The sequence below is a fragment of the Leptidea sinapis genome, chromosome 19 (genome assembly GCF_905404315.1).
Source record: "Leptidea sinapis chromosome 19, ilLepSina1.1, whole genome shotgun sequence".
Classification (NCBI taxonomy): Eukaryota; Metazoa; Arthropoda; class Insecta; order Lepidoptera; family Pieridae; genus Leptidea; species Leptidea sinapis.
This window is the reverse complement of record NC_066283.1, coordinates 12,639,552-12,663,070: the sequence shown is the minus strand read 5'-3', so window position 1 is coordinate 12,663,070 and position 23,519 is coordinate 12,639,552. Positions and strand designations below refer to the sequence as shown.

Genomic DNA, 23,519 nt, shown 5'->3' with positions numbered 1-23,519 from the left:
TATTGTTGATTTGTCGAATAAAGTAAAATAAAAAAAAATCCTGAGCGGCACTGCATTGTAATGGGCAGGGCGTATCAAAAGCTGAACGTCCTGTCCCGTTTTGTCATAAAAAATTATCACAATGTCAACACCAGAAACAAATATTTATTCTATTCAGTTAATTATTTTATACTACCTGCCAATCCTCTAGACACGCCTTCAAATCAGCACTCTTCTTCTCCTTGTGTCTGATGCAGTCAAGAAACTGCTCCCTTCTTGCCTGATCCTCAGCAGCAAGTTGCAGCATCCGGTACTGTTGCGAGTTGCGATCTTGGTCTCTCTTCTTGTGTATATATCGTCTGTATTGTTCCGAAGCGTCCACTTTCAACTACAAGAAGAAGTAGTACACAAATAATTTTGATTTAAATTTAGAATAACTGATAAAAGTCACCTACAAATTAGCCGGTTCGAACTTATTATTAATAAAAAGGGTGACTTTTGTAAAACTGGCAGATGTTGAAAGAAATTGGTACCAGATGTTATATGTGTCCATATAAACGAAAAAACAACTGTTCGAGAGCTCGAAAATTATTTATTTAAACTATCGTAATATAATCTTCAGTATTGTAATGCTGAAGAAGCACTAGGTCAAACAATAAGAATGTGTGTAGATAATCATCGTGTGCCAGTCTTATTGCCTGTTCAATATAAGACTAGAATAGACGGAGGTCTATGGCTGTACGGTAAGGCTGATTTTATAAGAATCATGATGGTCGTACGTGCTCCACTAGCCGATGACTCAAGCCGCGCATGGGTTGACAAGCGGACAGAGGTTTTTGAGCTTTGCTCGGTCGTAGTCGCTGACACTAAATCTGAAACCCGTATTTACCAGTGATATCCTGTGGTCATCAAGTCTACCACATGCTTCGTCTTTACGTTATTATTCATACAAACTTTGCAAGCTTGTGATCGCTAGTGTGACGTTCACCTTGGAATACCAGAGTCAGGACCGTTGGAGCGGCGGTTAAGTATTAGTGGAGTGCATTTTACTTTTTTCTTCATGATTCTTGGTTGATTACAAGTGCCTACATAAATTCATTCATTAAACGAGCCAAAACCCAGCGAACCTATAGGAAACCTTATTGCAGTGCCAAACAATGCCCTTAATTGAACTTTGTAAAAAGTTTAATTCGCTATAAAATTATTATTATTATATATAAAAATATTGTAAGCTTGAACTTCACAAACTTGTTTTTTATTTATGCAAATGATACTCACTTTTTGCCTTTCTTCATTTTCCTTCAGCCACATTTTCTGGAACTGATCTGCAAGGTTCTTCCTCTGGTCTTCTTCCTCTCTTTTTCGAGCCAAGGCTGCCAGAAGTTTCCATTCACGTTCTGGAATCGATGCGAGCATATCTCCATCGTTATATTCTATTGTATCTGGGGCTGTAAAGATTGAAAAAAATGATGTTTGAGGGAATTTTATTACAATTAATGGATTTATGACTAGAGTGAGCATTGATACTCGAGTGGATTAGTGGATTATTATTTATAGACTTGCGGTTCCAATATGGGACTCGAACCCGCGACCTCTCGGGTTCCATCCGAGCGCTCTTCCATCTATCAACTGAGCTAACCGTTCGAGTGACTTATGGTTCAATTGATTGAATTCGTTTAATTGAATTAATCCCAGAAGTGAGTGATATTTAAAAAACAAAACAAATTGTTCATAAAACTTTAAACTGGTCACTCATTCATGGGGAAATGTATACAAATTACAAATATATACCTAATAACTCCCACATAAAGTTACTGAAATTCCGTCATATAATTAAGGAAACTTTAATAACGAAAGCGTATTATTAAGTTCAGGAATATTAAGACGATAAAAATGTATGAATACTGTGATAAATATTTGCTGAGTTTCTTGCCGGAACTTAGAACAAGGGCTCCTGGTAGTATCTTGAACCGATCAAAATTGACTTTCATAAGCATACAAATTGTACCTATATGAATAAAGAAATTTCATTTCATTAAATACGCAGGCGTACCTACAGTGTCTTATGTTTTTAGCCACAAATGCTGCGCTTTCCGGTGTCTACCATACATTCTAACGATCATTATCGATATGTAGGAACAAAATATTCTTCATATGACAATTTTGGAATATTTTACACGTTCTTTAATACAGACGTACCAGTCAAAGCTGGAGTAGATGTAAGCAATGAGATCGCAGACACTGCATGCATTCCAAGCGACATATGTTCCAGACATAACTTAATAAAATATACAAATGGTTGCAAAAATGTGGAAAGTATTTAGGACCAGTAATGTCAAGTTCACGAATATGACTGCGTTAAGGAGGTTTCCCCAGTAGGAGGCTCCTTTGCACAGGATGCCGGCTACATTATGGGTACAACAACGGCGCCTATTTCTGCCGTGAAGCAGTAATGTGTACACATTATAATGTTTCGGTGTGAAGGGCGCCGTAGTTAGTGAAATTACTGGGCAAATGAGACTTAACATCTTATGTCTAAAGGTGACGAACGTAATTATAGTGCCGCTCAGAATTTATGAGTTCCTGTTTGAGAATCCTGAACGTCCTGCTCGTCTTGTCCTTTATATCATAAAGAAAAGGAGACTGCAAGTCTACAAAGCTGAGTAGAGAAGAAAGAAGTACCTCATAAAACAAGAGTGAAATAGCTGTATCTGCTAGATACAAGACTTCCCTGCTCTCATCATATAGAAAGAAATGAAGCTATCTTGCAGTTTTAATAATCTCATCTCGCTTATAGGACGACATTCAGCATAATCTCTTGAATAGATGTAATGTGTGCATAATTAAACCTGATTTTCTCGTGGGACAAAACAGCCCAGGAATGGAAGCCTTGCGGTGAAAAGAGACTCGGAGGCTAACCACATATGCGATGGAAGGATGATAGGATTACGTCAAGAAACTGCAGGGATGAAATGAATGGAGGAAGCGCCATACCGTGCGCAAACTGAAGGAGGCCCAACAACAACACTGAACGAGTTACACCAAACTTGTTGAGAATTCCTGAGGGACAGAAAAACCTGTTTGATTAAAGGATACTAAGCTGTGGGGCTCGACAGCAATATTCAATGCACTGTGGAATAAGTAAGAAGCTAAAAAAATCTGCAAAAAGTGATTGCAATGGACGGCAATGGATGGCAAGGAAGATCTCGTGATAGTGAGACACAACACAGTGTCCACGCCATATAAGAATATTCATATCATAAGTCGAATACTGTGGAAATTGAGAAAAGATAAGAAGCCAAAAGTCCCATAAAACCATAGACAAACACGCACCGCCGGTGTACAGTGTTGCTCTATTAAAAACTAATGAAAGATTATTATTTTCAATGCAAAATGCAATTTTTGTTAACTTTTTATAATTATTACATAAAAGGGCTCCACGAAGCCAAAACTTAATAGATTTGTTATTTAAACGTTTATGTAGTTATTTAGGTAATATGAGAGATTGGAAAAAAATAACAATAGTGTAACTACCTTTATGAAAGTGTGACTTAGTTTTTTTGTCCAACGGGGATTTATTTTTCCAAGAGTCTGGATGATACCATCCACTACAATCGCCAAACAGTTTATTAAAAACTAATCTTTGGAACTAAAATACCTACCTACCTATCTATTTTATGTGATACCTACATTGTCTTAAGCAATAGGAATAGTTTTGGCGTTATTAAAGAAAAACTACGCGAATACTTTCTTTTTTTCACCTTAATTTGCTAATAACGATGATTGCAATTTTTAGGGTTCTGTAACCAAATGGAAAAAAAGCAACCCTTATAGATTCGACAGACGTCTGTCCGTGTATATCACAGCCACTTTTTTACAAAACTATAAGAACTATACCATTTGAAACTTGGTAAGTACCTAGATATATTCTGTGAACCGCATTAACATTTTAACACAAAAAAAAAAATTGTGCGTCCCCATACTTACTTAAAACTGAAACTCAAAAAAAATTTTTTCGTCAAAACCATACGTGTGGAGTATTTATGGATAGGTTTTCAAAAATGATATTGAGGTTTCTGATATCATTTTTTTCTAAATTGAATAGTTTGCGGGAGAGATACTTCCAAAGTGGTAAAATGTGTCCCCACCCCCCCCTGATAAAAATATATGATATACCTACATTACCATGCAAACTTCCACTGAAAATTGGTTTGAACGAGATCTAGTAAGTAACTTTATACTTACGTATAAGTAAATGATGAGAGCTCATCTCATTTGTACTGTATGATTTTGAGCATAGATGTTTTGCCTTTTCCTTTTAAATAATTTAATATCATATTATTATCTATATAACTTTTATATTGTGTTACTTGCTGCTACGGAACCTGGTCGCTTTTTTATTTGCTTCTTTCGATAATTTTCTAGAAGTCCGCGTCATTACAGTACAGTCACTTTATCTTAACAGAAGCATCAGGATAAATTATTGTAATTATTAAGGAAAAGACTTTTTAACACATATAGGTACCTACCTACAGTTACCTAATTATAAGCGAAACGTCAGTATAATAGGAGTAGTTAAAATATTAATATAATATTTACCTACATACTCCCAAAACAAACAAAAGATGCAATTTATTATATAAATATTTCAATATTCTAATCATCTCGAAGTGTCGAGAATGATACAACGCAATAATATTCATCTTGTTATGTGACGGTGGAATAAGGCGAAAGCGGAACGAAATATAAAATACCTAATATCGAACGGAACGCGGATCGGTGTCTTTGTGATTCGTCTGGTGTCGCGTCGTCCGTATTCAAAGCGGACGGCTGCGGGGTGCGGAACAACAACCAGTTCGCCCCGCATTCGCGTGGAGTTCGCACGTGCCGTCAGTTTCTCCGTTTATCCAACTGTTACGCTAAAACTATATCAAAATGAACAGTTTTAACGAATCATTAATCGAAGCAGTGCGAGAAAGACCATTTTTGTACGATTCAAGGCATAGTGATTATAAAAATCCGCACAGAAAGGCCGCAGCTTGGACAGAAATTATGTGCGAAATCGGGGGTGATAGTGGTAAGTCAAATAGGTCATGCTAAACGTTATTGACGTATTTCGTATTGATGATCTTGTTTATTACAAATATTAAATCAAATATATACGCGAACAAATGTTTAATCTATCGATAGAAAACTTTGCAATAGGGTTGACTTTTTGAAATAACACTGACAGCGATACTGACATTCATATTATTTATTAATAATAGGCTATAGATATTTTGATTTATCGTTAAACATAAAAAATATTTCATGCAAAGAGGATGTAATTACTACGTAATAAGACTGACTAAGTAAAAGTTGAAATTTAGTTATATACCAATGAAACGTGCAGCGATTTGAAATTAGTTTGAAATAGTAGTAGGTAATTAGTAATTGCAGTATGGTGATTGGCGACGAAGTATAATCCGGCTAAGTTGGAAAGATAACAGTTGCTGTAAACGTAGTTGATTTCGGCTATCTCCGTTTTTTACAAGATAATAGCCGTCATCTGTCAACTGATTTCATTTTCCTCAATCATGTTATTCTGTTCGGATAACCAACCGTCCAAGCGTGATAAATTCGTACATATGGTAGGTATGTACCGACGCACAAGTACCTACGGAATTTCTATTCGATTTTCGTTTTTATAAATAAGGTATCGGAAATCGTATCGTATGTGTGCGACCGCGCATGCGTTAGTTTGTGTTGCGAGCCAGGCAGGGCAAGTTTTGATTCAGAGACAAAAGTTTTATGCGGCTTTCCGTATAGATGAATTGATTTATGAAGGCTTTAGAGGGTACCAATTTAAATTGAGAAAACCCAAAACAAAAGCTCACTTTGTTTTTGAGTTCTCACAAAACGTAATGTTTGAGAGTTTGAGCATTTAATTTAGTTTAAATAGCGTTGATGTTGACAAAACAAATTAAATTGAGAGCTATATTGAGTTAGGTATACCTATAGGATATATCCTTTATACATTTAAAATAGTTTTGTATTGTTGCAATTTGTAACATTGTGTCAAATCTAGTATAAAATATTCACATAATATACACCAAAATAAAAAGCGAACCGTACCGACAGAAAAAAAATTACGGAACAGTACTAGATTTAAACAATTTGTTAAATTTTTAAGATATAACCCTCAATCCTGGGATTAATTACACAAATAAAATAGATGAAGCCACAACCTGAGAGTTGAACAAACCATACAAGATTTTATAAAGGATACGTCACTCGAACGGTTGACTAGTTGGAAAGAGCGCTCGCACGGAACGCGAGAGATCGTGGGTTCGAGTCCCGCATTGTTCATAAATTTTATTTTCAAAGTTTATTTGTGTAGTACTAGATTTACTTTGTTGTATTAATCTTTCCCTTTACCTATCTATATTAAAAAGATTGTAAACATGTAATTTATCATTTCAGATGAGGCGATAAAAGAAAGATGGAAAAACCTACGCGACACTTACGTAAAACACAAAAAGTCCGTCAACAACCCTAACATCAAGTGTGCAAATAATTTAAAAAACTGGATCTGGGCCTCACAAATGGAGTTCCTTGACGATTATTTAAATATAAGAACTGCAGAAACTGACCCGCTTTTGCAAGAAGTTACCAGAAGGAAAAAGAGGAAAATAAGAGAAAATAGACACGAGTCTACGGTGAAAACTATTGAATTCACGTCGTTCAAATCGCCTAAAAAAACTTCCACAGAAGAGCTAGATAAAATAGACTATCTCTTCTTAAACTATGCAGACACATTTAAACGTTTACCAGTCAGAAGGCAAGCAGTAATTAAGTTGGAATTGGCCAAATTGTTCACAGAGGCAGAACTGGCGAGCTTAGACGATGAAGAGGCTCTTTCAAAAAGTTCAATCTCAATTGTTTCATTTGATAATGACACGAAGAATGGTGGATGAAGTTTAAAATAATTATAAGAATATTATACATATGCCCACTAAAGCAAGAAGTTAAAAAGATGAAAATTAAGGATCTTAAGATATATGTTATGGATTTTTTTTCATGAAAATAAGGGACGAGACGAGCAGGACGTTCAGCTGATGGTAATTAATACGCCCTACCCATTACAATGCAGTGCCGCTCAGGATTCTTGAAAAACCCAAAAATTCTGCGCGGGACTACAATTGCGCTCGTCACCTTGAGACATAAGTGCCAAGTCTCAGTTGACCGAAACACAGTCAAGTAGTGTTTACACATTACTGCTTCTCGGCAGAAATAGGCGCCGTTGTGGTACCCACATTCTAGCCGGTGTCGTGTGCAAAGAAGCCTCCTACTAGTGGACTTTTGAAAATGAAATCGAAGAGAGCTTTAATAATATTACTAAGTCACCTTGAGAAGACTCCTAATATAGTATTCTTATTGTTATTATATATTGTTATTAATCCATTGTTAAAACAAGGAAGCTAAAAACTTCTTATCTGAAAAAAAATTTTCCAAGAATACAGGCTATCGGTAAGAAATAAGGACTCCCTGTCACCCTACATAACAGTGAGGCACCTAAAAAAGCCGGTAAACGTGTAAATACATAGCCCCACGCATACACTTACACTAATACAAGCCGATCGGCCGCCATTATGAGTTTTACCATCGTCTGTGACAGATCAGTTTGCGTTGTAATTAAATATTTTAAAATTGCCGTCGTGGGTTGTGTAAAAGTGTAAAAACAATAATATAAAAGTATTTGTGGATATATGATTATTTAAGGGAGAAAAATTGTGTAACTGGTATACCCCGTAACCGCACACACACTAGCATAAAGGTGCTTCACTTGGTAACGTTAACGGCGCAAAAAGTCCTTTGTTTACTAGTCCGTAGCTATCGGTAGCAAAACTAAGCTACCAAAATTCTTTATAATGGCAGAGCCCATGTGTTTGGACGATAACGAATCGTCGAGGATAAAGTTGTCAATGATATCACATTAAAATAAGACAATTTGTTATCTTTTTTTTTCAATGTGATAACCCTCACTTCTTTTCAAATTTTATTTGTGTATGAAAAATACACAAATAAATATATATATAAATAAAATTTTATGAACGATGCGGGACTCGAGCCCACGACCTAGTGTTCCGTGCGAATGCTCCTTCAACTGAGCCAACCGTTCGAGTGACGTATAGTCATAAAATCTTGTATGCTTTGTTAAAATAAGACATTAAATTTATAATAACATCCATAGTCAAGGTGCTGATCACTCACAGCTGACCTCAAACCACCTCAACTTTGATTGCGTATCAGTGAGGCACAACCACTGACCTCTACTATTAACCGGCGGCTGTCAAATTGCTCTTGTGCCTGTTTGATATTCGTCATTTTGGCGCTGTTGGCCATGTAGCGAGAGTCTGCGGTACTAAATCTAATGATGACATCCTCAGCAAACATCGATAGATGGTGGGAAACTATTTACAAAAAAAAAATTGTGTACTTTATTACGTTGATTTTAAATGTAAAAATACTTCACAGTAATGAGTGTTGAGCCATATGTATTATACGTCATAGTTATTTCTCTGGACGCTCGTGAGTGGCGCTTCAAATAGGCACAAAAATATTTCTGTCAAACATATGGAACAGCCTGTCCAGTGGTACTTATACAGATCAATGAGCACAACCCATGCCTGTGCACTTAATCGTAATAAATTATAAACTCAAATTCACAAATTTTTAGAAAACCCCTGTAGAACTGAACGTGGGATATATTGCAGTATATACCATTACTTATGAATAACTTTTTTAAAAACGTTTTTATAGTAAATTCAAATCAATTCCGAACAAAAACAGAGACTTTATCTACATAGTATAACATAATAATTAACTTGATTTGATGGTGTGGTAAAGCTAGTACCTAGGTAACACTGAAAATGTTTAGAAAATGAAAAACGGCTTTTCGAAGTAATCTCCGTTCCTCTCTACACATCGTCGCATTCGATGGAACCACTGAGAAAAGCAGTGGGCGCATTCTTCCTTAGGGGTCTCTTCTAAGGCATTTTCATACGCTTTCACCGCATCGTCAGGGCTCGTAAAGCGAATACCTCGTATTTTATCTTTAGTTCGTGGGAATAAATAAAAGTAGCAGGGCGCCAGGTCAGGGCTACATGGCGGATGACTCATTATCTCGACATCTGCCATAGTCTAATATTCAACAGTCCGTTTTGCGGAATTCCAATTCACAAAAACAAATGACAAATGAATGCAATATACTACATTAGGTTACCAAAGAGTTCTAAAATTCAAATTCAAAAAAAGTTTTCATTTGCAATGTTTCTAACTGGCCAGTTCTAAACATTTTCAGTGTTACCCACGTATATGTAATATAATCTTTAATGAAATAAACATTTTAACTGTTGCTTCTGAATATATTCTTGATAATGTTCTATATCTTCATAAGCGCATTGAGGAATTTGCTAGAAACTGTCACAATTATATTGTTAACACGAGGAACAAACACGAACTTGTTATGCCTACTACTCGGTTAATCGACTTAGTAAGTCTTTTATTGGGCGATCTATATGCTTGTACAATATTATCACAGAAAATATACAAAACAAATGTGTTACGAAATGTAAAAGAATTTTAAAAAACGTTTGTGTGGGAAAGACTGGGAATGAAGCGGATACCCTCAGGCTCTTTAATTATACATGTTTATTGTACGATATTACATTATAATCCATATTTAAAAATGAAATTCTTGCGCCCGTTCTCAGGTCTGAGGCAGTCTATTTTGAATGGGTTTTTCACGTTCAATAAGTGATTTAGAATCCTATGTTGAATAAAACAGACACACAGTGATGCAACCTCTTTACGCAACGTACGTTTATTGTACGATATTACATTATAATCCATATTTAAAAATGAAATTCTTGCGCCCGTTCTCAGGTCTGAGGCAGTCTATTTTGAATGGGTTTTTCACGTTCAATAAGTGATTTAGAATCCTATGTTGAATAAAACGAGCGTACGGGTCACCTGGTTTTAAATGATCGCCGCCCACATTCTCTTGTAACACCAGTGGTATCACAGGAGCGTTGCCGGCATTTAAGGAAGGTATACGCGCTTTTTGTGAAGGTATCGTTCCGGAAACACAAGGAAGCTCATTCTACAGCTTCGTTGTACGTGAAAGAAAGTTCCTTGAAAACCGCACTGTGGAGGAACGCCTCACATCAAGATTGTGGGGATGATATCCAAAGAACAATGGCGAAATTTTACCTGACTATAGGAATAACCGTCTAAGGTTAGGATAGTTACAAAAAAAAACTTCGTAGATAAATTGACTTGTTAGATAAAATTGTATTGCAAAAGGAACCGGGGAAATAAATAAAATATTTATTTCATTTTCACATTATATGCTGTCACGACTATGAAATCACATCCATTTTAGGTTAGATCAAGGAAAGCTATCTGTCAAATGACTGACAGCGATGAGCGAGTGATCAATGAGTTTCTAATTTCTATACCTGTCACCTATGATCTACCTAATGCTAATAATACCTATCAATTATAGTTACCGCTGTTGTGTTGTTTTGTGCTTTCTTTATTTTAATAAGTAGTTTATATTTTACCTGGCTTGGTTTTGGACTTGAATAATATCTTTCTCTCGTTTTAAACTCTGAACCTCATTTTGAACTACTTCTGCACTCCATTACCGGACTATGATTATGCCCCACGATTTGGTCTAACGTACGCTGTTTATATAACAATAAACAAAATAAAATATTTTGCTTGTTTAATTTACCTACTTCTACAAAATAAGATCTTGGATCGAGAAAAAGACATTAGAAAACTAGGTACTTATTTTACCAGTTTTTTAAGATTATAAAAATGGAAGTACTTAGTTTAAAAGTCGACCCGAGCCTTAAATTCGGGCGTAGGTTAGGCACACTAGAAGTACGTACGACTATGGATTGTGCATTTGACTTCTCTCTTATAAAATTACTTATAAAGCTATGGACAACCAACTCTGGTTTGTTGTAAATAAACTGTTATTACTATTGCATCAAGTAACAAGTTTCCATTTTATCATAATATAATACTCAGAGTTGTTGACCGTAGACGTTAGTAATTAGGTATTTATTAACTATTTGCATATGGTTACTAGTTCCTATCCTTAAAGATTTTTGGAATTGGTTTTATTCAGTGTTATTGTTGTTGGAACATGTTAGTTGGAATATAATAGATAAGTATAATATAGTTAGAACGGTAAAGTAATAAAAATAAAAACCTGACCTAAAAACTCAAACAAAATAATCATTTATTTCTTCATTATCCCGGTTCCAAATTAAAAATGAATAATGTCAGTAGATGCAGAAAATTATAGAGAATTAATTGGTACACGTCAATTCTTAAGACGCTTCCATTCAATTTCAAATATTTTGTAGTACGAAACTTCGCCATTGTTCTTTGTGGCGTGGAATTCGGCGGCAAGAATCAGGTGAAACAGCTTTTCGGAACACCCCCCGTGATAAATGCAGTAGAAGACACACAGTGATGCAACCTCTTTACGCAACGCCAGGTGATCGAGCCGTTCACATAGCACTGGGTCCCCGACAATTCGAGCGGCTGTTTGGTATCCGAGAAGTGAGAGTGATGTATATAAAGCGTTCTTACGCTTTATATACATAATACAATATATTATTTATAAAGTGATATCTAAAAAAAACTACACATACCTCGATGTAACAAGTTACTTTGTATAATATTTTCTTATCTGCTACAGGTTTGTAATATAAAAGTTTCGTACGAGTCTCTATTAATATCCTTATATTTTTTAAATAGGAATGTTTGTTTGTTGGTTACGCTTTGAAGCCTAAAGACTCATTTCAACATCATAAAATTTGGCCACACAATCTCAGGGATATAGAAAATGACTATTTGACCTTAGAATATAATTCAATTATCCCTAATTTCTAACAAACTTTAACAGTAACAGGAGACACAATACATACTTAAGGTCGAATCCATCTTCAGTATAACGAATGACTGATTATGATTTTAACAATATAAATATCGTTTCCAAGGTCCTCAGGGTTGCAGAGAACGAATTCGGGAAATGGAAGATGGCCGATGCGTAATTTTATCACTACCACAGAATGGATATCGCTTTGCTAAAAAGTCTCCTTTTGTCGTATCCCCTCGATTCGAACTGCCACAGCCTGTATCGGATCAGGTACTCGGCGTCGATATATCGAGCGACGTTCAGATCCGTGGTAATTTAGAAGAGAAGGCCTTTAAAAAACTTGATGTATTCAGAACGCCTGCAACTATATAAGGTGCAAATTTGGCCTCACATACTGTTCTCACCCTTGGGCAGGCGCCTCCCCAGTACCAGCTTTTTCCATTTGACCCCACACAACGAAGAGTGGCTCGAATCATCGCCGATAAAGTTATCTCCGATCCTCCTCCGGCTTGATTCTTTTGCGCTGCGTGGGATGTGGGTTCTCTCTTTTTTTTAATGAAAATAAGGGACGAGACGAGCAGGACGTTCAGCTGATGGTAATTGATACACCATGCCCATTACAATGCAGTACCGCTCAGGATTTTTGAAAAACCCAAAATTTCTGAGTGGTACTACAGTTGCGCTCGTCACCTTGAGACATAAGATGTTACGTCTGATTTTCCGCCCTTCAGACCGAAACACAGTAATGTTTACACATTACTGCTTTACGGCAGAAATAGGCGCCGTTGTGGTACCTACGTACATAATCTAGCCGACATCCTGTGCAAAGGAGCCTCCCATTGGTAAATGGTCTCTGCATCTTCTACCGCATTTATCACGGGGACTGCTCAGAGGAGTTCTTCAGGTTTAACCATCAGGTTTGACAATATGTCAAAATGCGCAACTCCACCCGCATCATTTTAACGTTTGGCATTCTATAACCGCGGGTTTTACCAGAAACTTGTCACGCACAGCCAGGTTGTGGAAACAATTACCGGCTGCAGTATTCCCGAACCGAAACGACTAAGAGACCTTCAAGGTTTGAGCAACCTCCCACCTTAAAGGACGCTAACGGATTCCTTGACCCCTGGTGTTGCTGATGTACATGGACAGTTGCTTCACTACTTTTCATCACGTGAACCTCTTGCCGGATTACATAAATTAATATTTTAGTAACTACTAAGACTACGTATCGGAAGACGCAGTTTTGGAAGGCCCTCCACAAGATGGACCGACGATCTGCTTTGCCTTTGTCCTTCAGTGGACGTCTTGCGGCTGATGATGATGAAGTAACTTATTGCTTATTATCTTCAAAACATATAGTTAGAATTTGAATTTATACTAACAGATCAGACCACAATTGTTTTTGTATATGCAAGGAATTCTATTCACCTGTTTGAGAAAATAAAATTAAAACTCTAAAACTACCCCGGAACATTTCATTGAGGTCTTTAATAAAAAATACGCACAGTAAGATAAGCACTGCTTTGGTGTTTTCACAGGAGAGCCACATGTCGACCGCATCGGTGATTCTGTTATAAGTTTGTAACAAAACACCATTATGTTCACCGTCCACACAACACTGTACTGTCGTGGGAACTAGACAATATTTCCGTTTGAAAATGTAAGCCGAAATGATACGGTAACCAATAAACATAGATAAACAAACTTCTGTTGCCAGGATTCCATCGATTTAGTATTCACATGCCTTGTATTTCGTTAACTTATCACTTGCTTAAGAAGGTATTGTATTATTTATTTTACCCATATTCTATCATCCAACACTAAACAAGGATGTGACTTTCAGTGTAGGCATTAGTTTTTTATTAAATAAAGAAAGTAAAGAGGCAAGTGGTTGACCTGATAGAAAGTAAACAAAACCCATGGCGGCTATGGATGTGAGCAATTTCAAAGGTGGAGCCGTGGCCAGAGTACGTGTGTGAAAGTTTCTTGAAAACCGGAGTAAAATCACATGGCCGGATGGTATTGATGTTTAATTTGTGGCGTGTCGTTAGAAGGTGGAATTCATTAATTAAAGCCGTAATCGGGTCAAACAGCTCTTCCGAACTCTCCCCGTGATAATGAAGTGATGCGGTAGAAGACACGCAATGAAGCGACGTGTCTACGCAACGCCAAGTGATCCAGCTGTTGCCACAGAGCACTGGGTCCTCGACAATTCCAGCTGCCCTTACGTCTTCTATTTCCGGTAGACACACAATGAAGCGAGGTGTCTCTTCGCAGCGCCATGTGATCAATGTCAGGTCCACCAGATCAATGAAGAAAACTGTCTACCATATATGGCCAGCCTATATTTTTTACTACTCTATTACGTACTCGCTTACATGTTAATAGCCAGCAACGCTTTTGTGATTCAGTGACAGAGCAACCATTGGCAGAGAAACTAATGGCTTCGATCATTTCATCAGGACACAGAACAAGAATGAAAATTATTTTTTGTGCTAAACATATAAAATAAGGTTACAATAAAATTATTTGTATGTACAAAATAATAGTTATGGTAGCACAATTAGACGATATAATATACTAATTTGGTTTTCTATAAAAATAGATATTGATAAATTCTAATGTATCATGGTCATGTATCTATGTGTTTCTAAGAAAATAAAATTTGCACAGTTACTAAAAAAGTGGAATATTCTCTAAAATTGTAATTATTATCAATCCGAAAAACAAATAAAAATAAAATGTGTGTACATAAAACTCATCAGTTTTATTGTTGTAAGGTCAAACTCCTCGAATCTAGTTTTCACAATATGCAAAAGAGCATATTATAAAAAGTAGTTTTAAAATAACAGTGGAGTACACCTTCTATTTAAGAAACAAAATATCTATGTCCAAATGTCACCAGCTTTGAGATAGAACGTTATCAATCTTTATCAGTTTAGAGATACCACAAAAGCGATGTCGTAGTTAGAAACCCATCGCAGGCTGGTGATGACGCATACAAAATGGACGAGAAGAAAAAACCTTTTGTCAAAAGACCTGACGTTCTCAGGAAGCTCAACGCTGAAAACCTGCAAATGATTGAGCGTGGTCTGCTCGGAGATCTTCCAGATAGATTCAAACCACACACACTACCCGTGAGGAGACAATCTAAGGAGTTGGTCGTCGCGAAATCATCTGGATTTCTAACATCCTGTTTACCAGTGCCTGTTATTGACTCACCATATTCAGATAGATCAATTAATTCAGACGAAGACACCTCTCATTCTCCTCTCAAAAAATCTTTCAGTTTTAGGGAAAAAATTTCCAAAATGAATTTCTTTGCAAGGGACAAACATTCAGAGAAGCCCAAAACCATTGTTGAAGAAGGAAACCCAGGCAAGGCTATATTCAAAATTGAAGAAAATAAGCTTGAACACGAGTACAAGACTAATAAACGTTTCTGGTTTTTTAGAAATAAAGATTTAGTTGAAAAGAGAGAAAGGTCTGGTAGACCCTCTTACAAACGCAGTAAGAGTTTCGAGTTTCTGCCAAGAGCTTGTGATGAATTGGAGTTAGAAATTAATGGAAAGTCAAAAATATCGAAGAACCAATCGTATGCATATGGAAGCACTGATACGCTTTTGGATCCGTGGTCTTCTAACGAAAGCCTAGAGCACCTGGCTGATGTTTACTATGATAAAGTAGATACCGTACATTTGAAAAGTATCCGAGAGCTGCCTCAAGATTCTGATCACAACTCAAATATGTCAACTACAACATCAGCATCAAGTGGCATTGTTGTAAACATAATGAAGTCTGACTCTGTTCAAGATCTACTCGACGAATTCGACAAAACCGTGGACCTGTTTAGTGAAGCATATTTAAGTGATTGTGAATCTTACACAAAAACAAACGAAACACTAACCAAAAGCAAGAAACGCAAAAGTGCTTCGTTCAGCACGTTGCCTTCACCAAAAGTTTTCCAAGTTGCAAAAGTGAATAAACCTAGTGATGACTTCAAAGCTGAATTAAATAAAATTTTGGAAGTGAAGCGTGCTAGTGATATTTGTAAAACAATAAGACGTGGTTCAGTTACGGATTGGTTTGTTTTAGAGGAAAAAAATAACGTAGAAGTTGCTGATGAAGATAATAAATACCGAAGATCACAAAAAAAGCCTGTTCAAAGAGTGCGAAGGATAAGTTCCACGAAATATGTAAGTACATATTTGTAAGGTGTGGTATTGATAAAACCAGCGACTTCATTGTTGTTCAATGTACTTAGTTATATATTGGAGGCAAAAATAATCTGTTTGCTTCTATTTGACTATTTTTATTGCGACCATTCGCAAAAACGGCAAAATACAAAGTATTGCATCTAGTCTTTGTAGTTTTTTAAATGTTCTATGACACCCAAATGCGCTGCACTGTTATTAAGTTTACAAGTAGGTACATGCTCTTGTTGTTTAAAGAAGGCAGAAACGATTACATACTAACTTGGGGCCAAATATAATGCGATGAAATTTATGTTAATTAATAGATTGAGACTTGTTAGTCCCTAGCTGAAAATTCTGTAAGTTATGACAATCAGAGAGGCCAGTTATTAGTTTTAGTAAAAATAAGGTTATGTTGCAATATATCTAACAGTTGATTGCTAAAGTGCGAAAGATGCTCTTTAAACACCAATGTTTATTAAATGGTGAATGGTGAAGAATGACTTGAAATCATATGATAGCCTAGTGTAAGTTTTTAAATCATATTTGCTTTACCGTGTATCTGTGTTAATTATCTTTGTATAGAGTTGTCAAATTATGTCGCTTGGTTGTCCGTGAAAAATCAACATTAGAGAACTTCGCCAGTGCGAATTATGATAACTTGAAATGTTGAACAAGATTGACAATTAAGCTATTTTTTGGTATTGCAATATAAAAAATTTGAGATTTTTTTTACATCCTATCACAACTTATTACATTTTGGCCCACAATTTCCATCTCCTTCCTAGTATTATTTAACTTGGAGGACACATAGATGGCACCCCTTTTGTGACAGTTAATTTATCAGCGAAATCAAGTTCACGCGTTAAATACTTCTATTTAATTTAATTTATAAGCACGGAGATTTGGTACACATGCATTTTTTGTATGCTGTTTGAAAGAGTTAGTTTTATTTTTACAAGTAACAACAATATAATATATCTAAATAATTTGAAGACACTTTTGATGGATATAAAAACATATCTGAATCTTATCATACTTTTGTTCAATTTTCTTTTAAGATGAAGTTGATAATTCTGGAAGGTTGAAATGATATAAGTAAGTAAAGATTTTGTTTGTGCGATAATCCATATTATATTATCTATGTTAAATATATTATGTATATTTACTGATATTGGATCGTTCTGTATTAAAAAATATTGCGCGCGTACAAAGTACACATGTCAAGTGAAACCTGCATTGTGCGTTAGCCTCTAAACTGCATATGAAGTCCTGGTATATTTTGCTGGGACGACACATCAAATCAAACGGTATGAAAGACATTACTATCACCGCTACCATATTTATGTTCTTCTAGTTCTAGTTTCCTATCTCATTTTCTCCCACGTTCAATCTTATGAATCAATGTGTCTGTCTCTTTTTACTGTCGCGCTTTTTCGTTTCATCGACTTACAAATAATAAAAATGCTAATGAGGTTTTCACTTAATTATAGTAATTAATTACTTACTTAATATTGAATAATTATATTTCTTACTAGCTGACCCGACAGACGTTGTTCTGTACATAATAATTAAAAAACTTTTTTTTTATGAATTTTTCAATAATATTTCATAACATCAAGAATTATTTCGTAAAATATGCTCCCTGTTGTTATAATGAAATTGTTTCACAACAGAACTGTCAAACCGTGCGTCAATAAATTCTCTCATAGAAATATGTCTATACAAAACAAATATTGGAAATAAAAATAATTATGGGTCCTAAGTCGAAATAAAAACTATCCTATCTCTCAAGTTGGACTAAACTGCACTCCATGAAGTAATCCCCATTAAAATTCGTGCATTAGTGTAGGAGTTCACTGGGAACAAACATCAGGACACTGGATTTACATATATAAATCAGTATGATACGGGTATAAATAATATACCTATATATTAAGTATATGTATTCCTGAAACCTACTGTGTGTATGAATCTAATAAAATCCACAGGTCGGAGGTATCAAAGAACAATGATAATTTATACCTACGTCTAGAAAGAGCCTCTTGCTGGTAGACAACTAAAGAAAACAGGCCAGGTTTATTACTTTTGTGTGCGTGACGAGCTAAGTCGCACTCGCGATTTATATGTCACGTTGTGTTAGTGTGTATGTATTGCTCAAAATAGCGGTTAGCTGACAACCTCAATGTTCTCGACGTTTTCACAGCTGTCACAGTCTATCTAGATGTATAAATAATGATCTAAGAGCACGGACTGGTAAAAAAAGAAGGACTCCCCGCCGTGATATTAGCAAGTGAAGCACCTTTATGCTAGTGTGTGTGCGGTTACGGGGTATACCAGATATACAATTTTTTCTCCATTAAATAATCATATATTCACAAATACTTTTATAGTATTGTTTTTACACTTTTTCACAACGCACGACGGCATTTTTAAAATATTTTATTGCGACGCAAACTGATCTGTCACAGACTATGGCAAATCTCATAATGGCGGCCGATCGGCTTGTTTTGGTGCCTCACTGTTATGTAAGGTAACACGGAGTCCATCTTATTTTACACGTCCGTGTCTAAGAGTAGCATATTGTGGTAATATAGACAGAGTCACCTACCAGTATTGTTACCACGTGGTCTTAACTGGTTTAGAGTGAGATTGTACACTTACTGATAAGCTGTATTATCACTGTCTGCGATAACGGCCGCCGTATCGAGCACGAAGCGAGAAGCACGTTGCATATTGTAAGAATTTCAACAAACCTTACCAATGCTTATTATTAATTTATAAACGACTTCGAAAAAGATGATGTTCTCAATTCGATTGGTATATTTTTATGTATGTACACCGTTAGTTTGATGCGGAATATTTGCCATTTGGTCCCAAAAAAAGTTGACAGTAGTTTCAATTTTATGAAAATTTTTTATGAATATTTTTGTTTACGTGGATGATTTAATTATAGTTTATGTACTGCTTTTTTGGGAGTTTTCATTTAAATTGATTACATATTATTATTTTTAACGCGTTTGTCGATAAGAACGTGAAATAGGGGATCTATATTGTTTAAAGCACGCGGAACCATTCATAGGCCTAACCCATAGCTACCTTAAAAAAAATACTATTTAATATATGACAATAAGAAGCAACGAAATCTTACTGTTTACCTGATTAATAAAAAAAAAAATGTAAAAATAACCGACCACAAAAACTGTAAAGTATAAAATAGCTTACCTCTTATGCAAATCTTATGATAGGTAGCACATACAAATTATAGTATTTTATTAATATTAAAGGTATAAGATTTGCATAAGAGGTGTATTAAATTAAATCTTTATTAAGTTATTTTATGCTTTTCAGTTTGTGAAATCGTTTTTTTTTTATTTTGTTATGTATTTTTACGTTTAGCAAAATGTTGACGAAAGAAAATTCTAAATATCGAAGTATCCATATGTAAACACATTAAGGTATCACTAAAAATAGCCTAAACAAAGTGTAACATTGAAGTAACAGATTGTCACCGATTTTACTAAACAGTAGCAGTGATTTAGTATCGGTGGCGCAATAGGTTGGCCGTTACCATCGCTTACCACATATCAATGTGTTTTTGGGTCACAATAATTCATATATTGTACATAAATGCCGTCTTATAAGGTCGGGTACGCTTTTGTGATTCCTCTGGTGTTACAAGACAGTATGGTATACCATCAGGTAACTATAATGTAGCATACATTTGCCCTCCTCTTCTATAAAACTAGCCTATCGATACAATAATGCATAAGAATACTACTACTAGTTAGTTGAAGTCTATACTACTTTAGTAATATAGACTTCAACTAACGATGCAATAAATGATCAGCGTATAACAATAAAATAAAAAATCTGTTATTCATAGATTCTGCCTATCGATATAGAAATTATATTACATTAGAGTATCCGCCGAAATACTACGTAGTTGCCATACTTGTCAGCCGAAAGACGTCCACTGCTGGACAAACCCCTCCCTAAAGATCTCCACGACGATAGATCACCGGTCCATCTTGGGACTACCAACACAGGGAAGACGCAGTCTCGCGTCGCTATTCGTGGAGATAACTGCCCCAATGGTCATCTGTCCTTCGAACTATTTGCCCTGCCCACTGCCACTACAGTTTCGCAATCGTCTGGGCTATATCGGTGAGTTTGGTTCTCCATCGGGTTTCCTCATTTCTGATTCAATCTCGTAGGGCAACTTCGAGTACTGCCTTCTGACAGAGCTTTAGCATCTGTCTCATTCAGACACTTCACCTTCAGACACTGCGGTATTTGGGACTAGAATATTTTACGGAGGTCCCCGAATGCTGCCCATCCGATTTAAATTTCGACGACTGACCTCTTTTTGCGAAATTGGACCTGCTTAACTGTATTAACTATCCAAGGTAAAGGTCGAAGACGTACCTACCCGTCAATAATTTCGAGAGTAGAGTTCCCAATTGTTACGGGAGTAGGTATGACATGGACTTAAGACATGATTAAAGATCATGTCATAAGAAATAAAATATTGCAGTTTAATAAACGATTATTTTTGCATGATAAAACATTTTATTCTCAAGAAGCAATACAAAACTCTTTCAGAGATACATTTCTGCCGGAAATGTAAAGACACCAAAGGTATTAAATACTTGGAAGAAATAAATAAATGTATTTTACTTTACAAAAAAATGTTTGAGTTTTTCAGGACAAAACGGCAATTTCATACCATAACCCCTAGAATAGGTACGTAATATAATTCTACAATTCGATTCGACAAGACATAATAGAACAAAGCGTAAAGTTAAACCTATAGAAAACTAATTTGATAATTATTGTATATTACTAGCTGACCCAGCAAACGTTGTATTGCCATAGAAAGTAATAAAAAAAAATCTGGGGTGTAAAAAGTAGATGCTACCAATTCTCAGACCTACCAAATTTATCGTACTACAATTATTGTAAGTATTGATCCATTATCATCTTGCAACCCTATAGCTTATTTGTGGATGGAACAGTATAATATAAAAATCGCGATACAAAAATAGAGGTTGATCGTAGAGGGTTGAAAATTTAGGGTTGTATGTATTTTTTAATGTTGTATCATAAAAAAATAAAATCAAGTAATTACGTCAACGTCATGTTTAAAAAATAAAAATAAAATTAAGGGGTGGGCCCTTAACATTTAGGGGGGATAAAAAATAGATAGTAGCCGATTCTCAGACCTACTGAATATACATATAAAATTTGGTAAAAATCAGTAAAGCCGTTTCGGAGGAGTAAGGTAACTGACATTGTGACACGATAATTTTATAAATAACATCTAGATAGGTACATACCTACTATTTTTAAATTACTGAATCGATTTGATTGGCGTAGGAATGCCCCCCCCCCCCTTTGGTCCCTAGAGCGACAAAAAGGAACAAACACACATTTGTCCTTATGGTTACTTCCGTATCAATTAAAGCTTTCTGACACTTAACTTTCTTACCATTTGATGGATTTTCCTTAAAAGTACACAAAAATACACAGTTCCGGAAGTTAAATGGTTCGGTGTATTTTGAATTAATGACGTAAAATAAGTACAAAAGACTACGTAACTTTAGACAATCAAATTGAGAGCGACCCAGTTTCAACCACGTTACAACACCGCAAGTTCAAGAGGTCAACTTACTTGACATTTGGCGGTAGAATCTAACCAAAGAGTACATTTATATATCTTTAGAGTGCATATTCAGACTATTTTGAAAGACGACAGACGGATACGGCTTTTCAAAGCAAACTCAACGACAAACACGATGTCTGTAAAATGTTAATTATTCACTAGTATTTTTTGTTCAATAAGTTTTCTTCATTCATTTTTGACAGAATTGATAACTTCATCATGGCGAGCTAATACGAAACACGTGAGTGAAGATCCGTCGTTACTCGAACGAGAGTTACAAGGCTGAGCGTGACGACTTAGTCCCATTGATGTCAATTAATATCAAGAAAACTAAAAAAAGATAAGGTATCAACTCATAACTCAGTTATATAACCATCAAAACTAAAATGTATACAAAGTAATATTTAAATAAAACAGGGGCCTGGTCCCCCTGAAAACGGGATCTGGAAAGTCAAAATCTAATCTAAAAGTAAAAACACGGTTACACTTACGCTTTACGCTTTTTAATAATCTAAGAAAATACTAGGTAATATTCAATATCGATACCTACATATAAAATGTTTAGATACATCTAAACATAATATGTAGTAACTCTGGTTAGTTTTACGATTGTAAATGAAGTGGTAAAATTAAAATCCATGGCATAGGGGTCAAAACCGACTGAATCACATGCGCACATGAATTACTTCTACGCAGACCAATAGTAGGCGTTTGATATGTAAAACACAACTAAATTTACTACACAAATTTTTCCCATTACTAGTCGTTGATACAAAAAGCTGAGTCTTGTTGATATAGCAATTACTTCGCGAGTTAATTAGCAACCTGTGCAAAATATGCAAGTTTATGGGTACTTGTCGTGATGAATCCTTGAGCTAACCATGCATTACCGATACACTAATATCCTCGGCATTATTTGGTAATTAGAGACTAATAACTCGTCGGTCATCATTAAGGGGGCTGGTGACTTGCAATACCTCGCGCCAGGCTCAAAGGAAGGAAGCTTCGGAAAAAACACGGTAGGTACAACCTGGTCAACCTAACTCGGGACCTGGCTCGAATGACTATGCACGAGACAATGCTCGAGTTCTAGGAAGTAAGGTCAGCAAGAAAATCTCAACAAGCGCGCGTTCTACATCTAGGTTATATAAACTCTTGGGTTTGGACGCAATATCCACCTGAAGTTAGTAAATTATTTGAGATAACTACTTAGATTTCAACATTAATATACAAAATAATAAATTTTAACTAAATAACGATACGATATAGTTATTGTTCCCCACTATACCTACCAACTCTGTTGCACGGACGAACTCATAACTGAAGTACCTACTTGTCCTGTATCCGTTTTTTTGAAGGTAACTATGTCGTATCGTCTTGGAAACAGCGCACAAGGAAGCTCACTTCACAGCTTGGTTATACGTGGAAGAGTGTTCCTCGAAAATCGCAGAGAGACGCCACTCATCCAGGTGGTGGGGATGATATCCTAATTTGTGGCATGTAGTGCGAAGTTGGAATTCGGCAGCAGGAATCAATCAGCTCTTCTGATTCCGAATAACAATGAATAATTTATAAGAATCTATTTTACAACAGCAGAAACCATTGTAAGCTTTTCTTTTAAGATGGACATAAAATAGCAACTATTAGAATTACAATAGAAATTAGATGTTGGAAATAAAGATGTTAAAGTTATAAGTGATAGCCACTGCTAAGCTATCAATCAGCATTGCTAAGCCTG

The 23,519-nt window shown here is 35.8% G+C and overlaps 2 protein-coding genes and 1 long non-coding RNA gene across 3 annotated transcripts in view; 1 reads left to right on the top strand and 2 right to left on the bottom strand.

Annotated features, from left to right (window-relative positions):
- The window catches only part of LOC126969748 (uncharacterized), a 304,380-nt gene that overhangs the window by 132,563 nt on the left and 148,298 nt on the right, over positions 1-23,519 (bottom strand). The window lies entirely within an intron of this gene.
- The window catches only part of LOC126969739 (trichohyalin-like), a 67,419-nt gene that overhangs the window by 2,254 nt on the left and 41,646 nt on the right, over positions 1-23,519 (bottom strand). Inside the window, exons 2-3 of the mRNA XM_050815303.1 lie at positions 1,258-1,427; positions 176-367 (exon numbers count right to left, since the gene is read on the bottom strand). Coding sequence (XP_050671260.1) covers positions 176-367; positions 1,258-1,427 — 362 coding nt within the window. The remainder of the gene's footprint in view (positions 1-175; positions 368-1,257; positions 1,428-23,519) is intronic.
- On the top strand, positions 4,812-7,975 carry LOC126969740 (uncharacterized). The gene is made up of 2 exons (XM_050815304.1): positions 4,812-5,056; positions 6,442-7,975. The coding sequence occupies exons 1-2, from the start codon at positions 4,915-4,917 to the stop codon at positions 6,933-6,935; spliced, it is 636 nt and encodes a 211-aa protein (XP_050671261.1). The 5' UTR covers positions 4,812-4,914; the 3' UTR covers positions 6,936-7,975.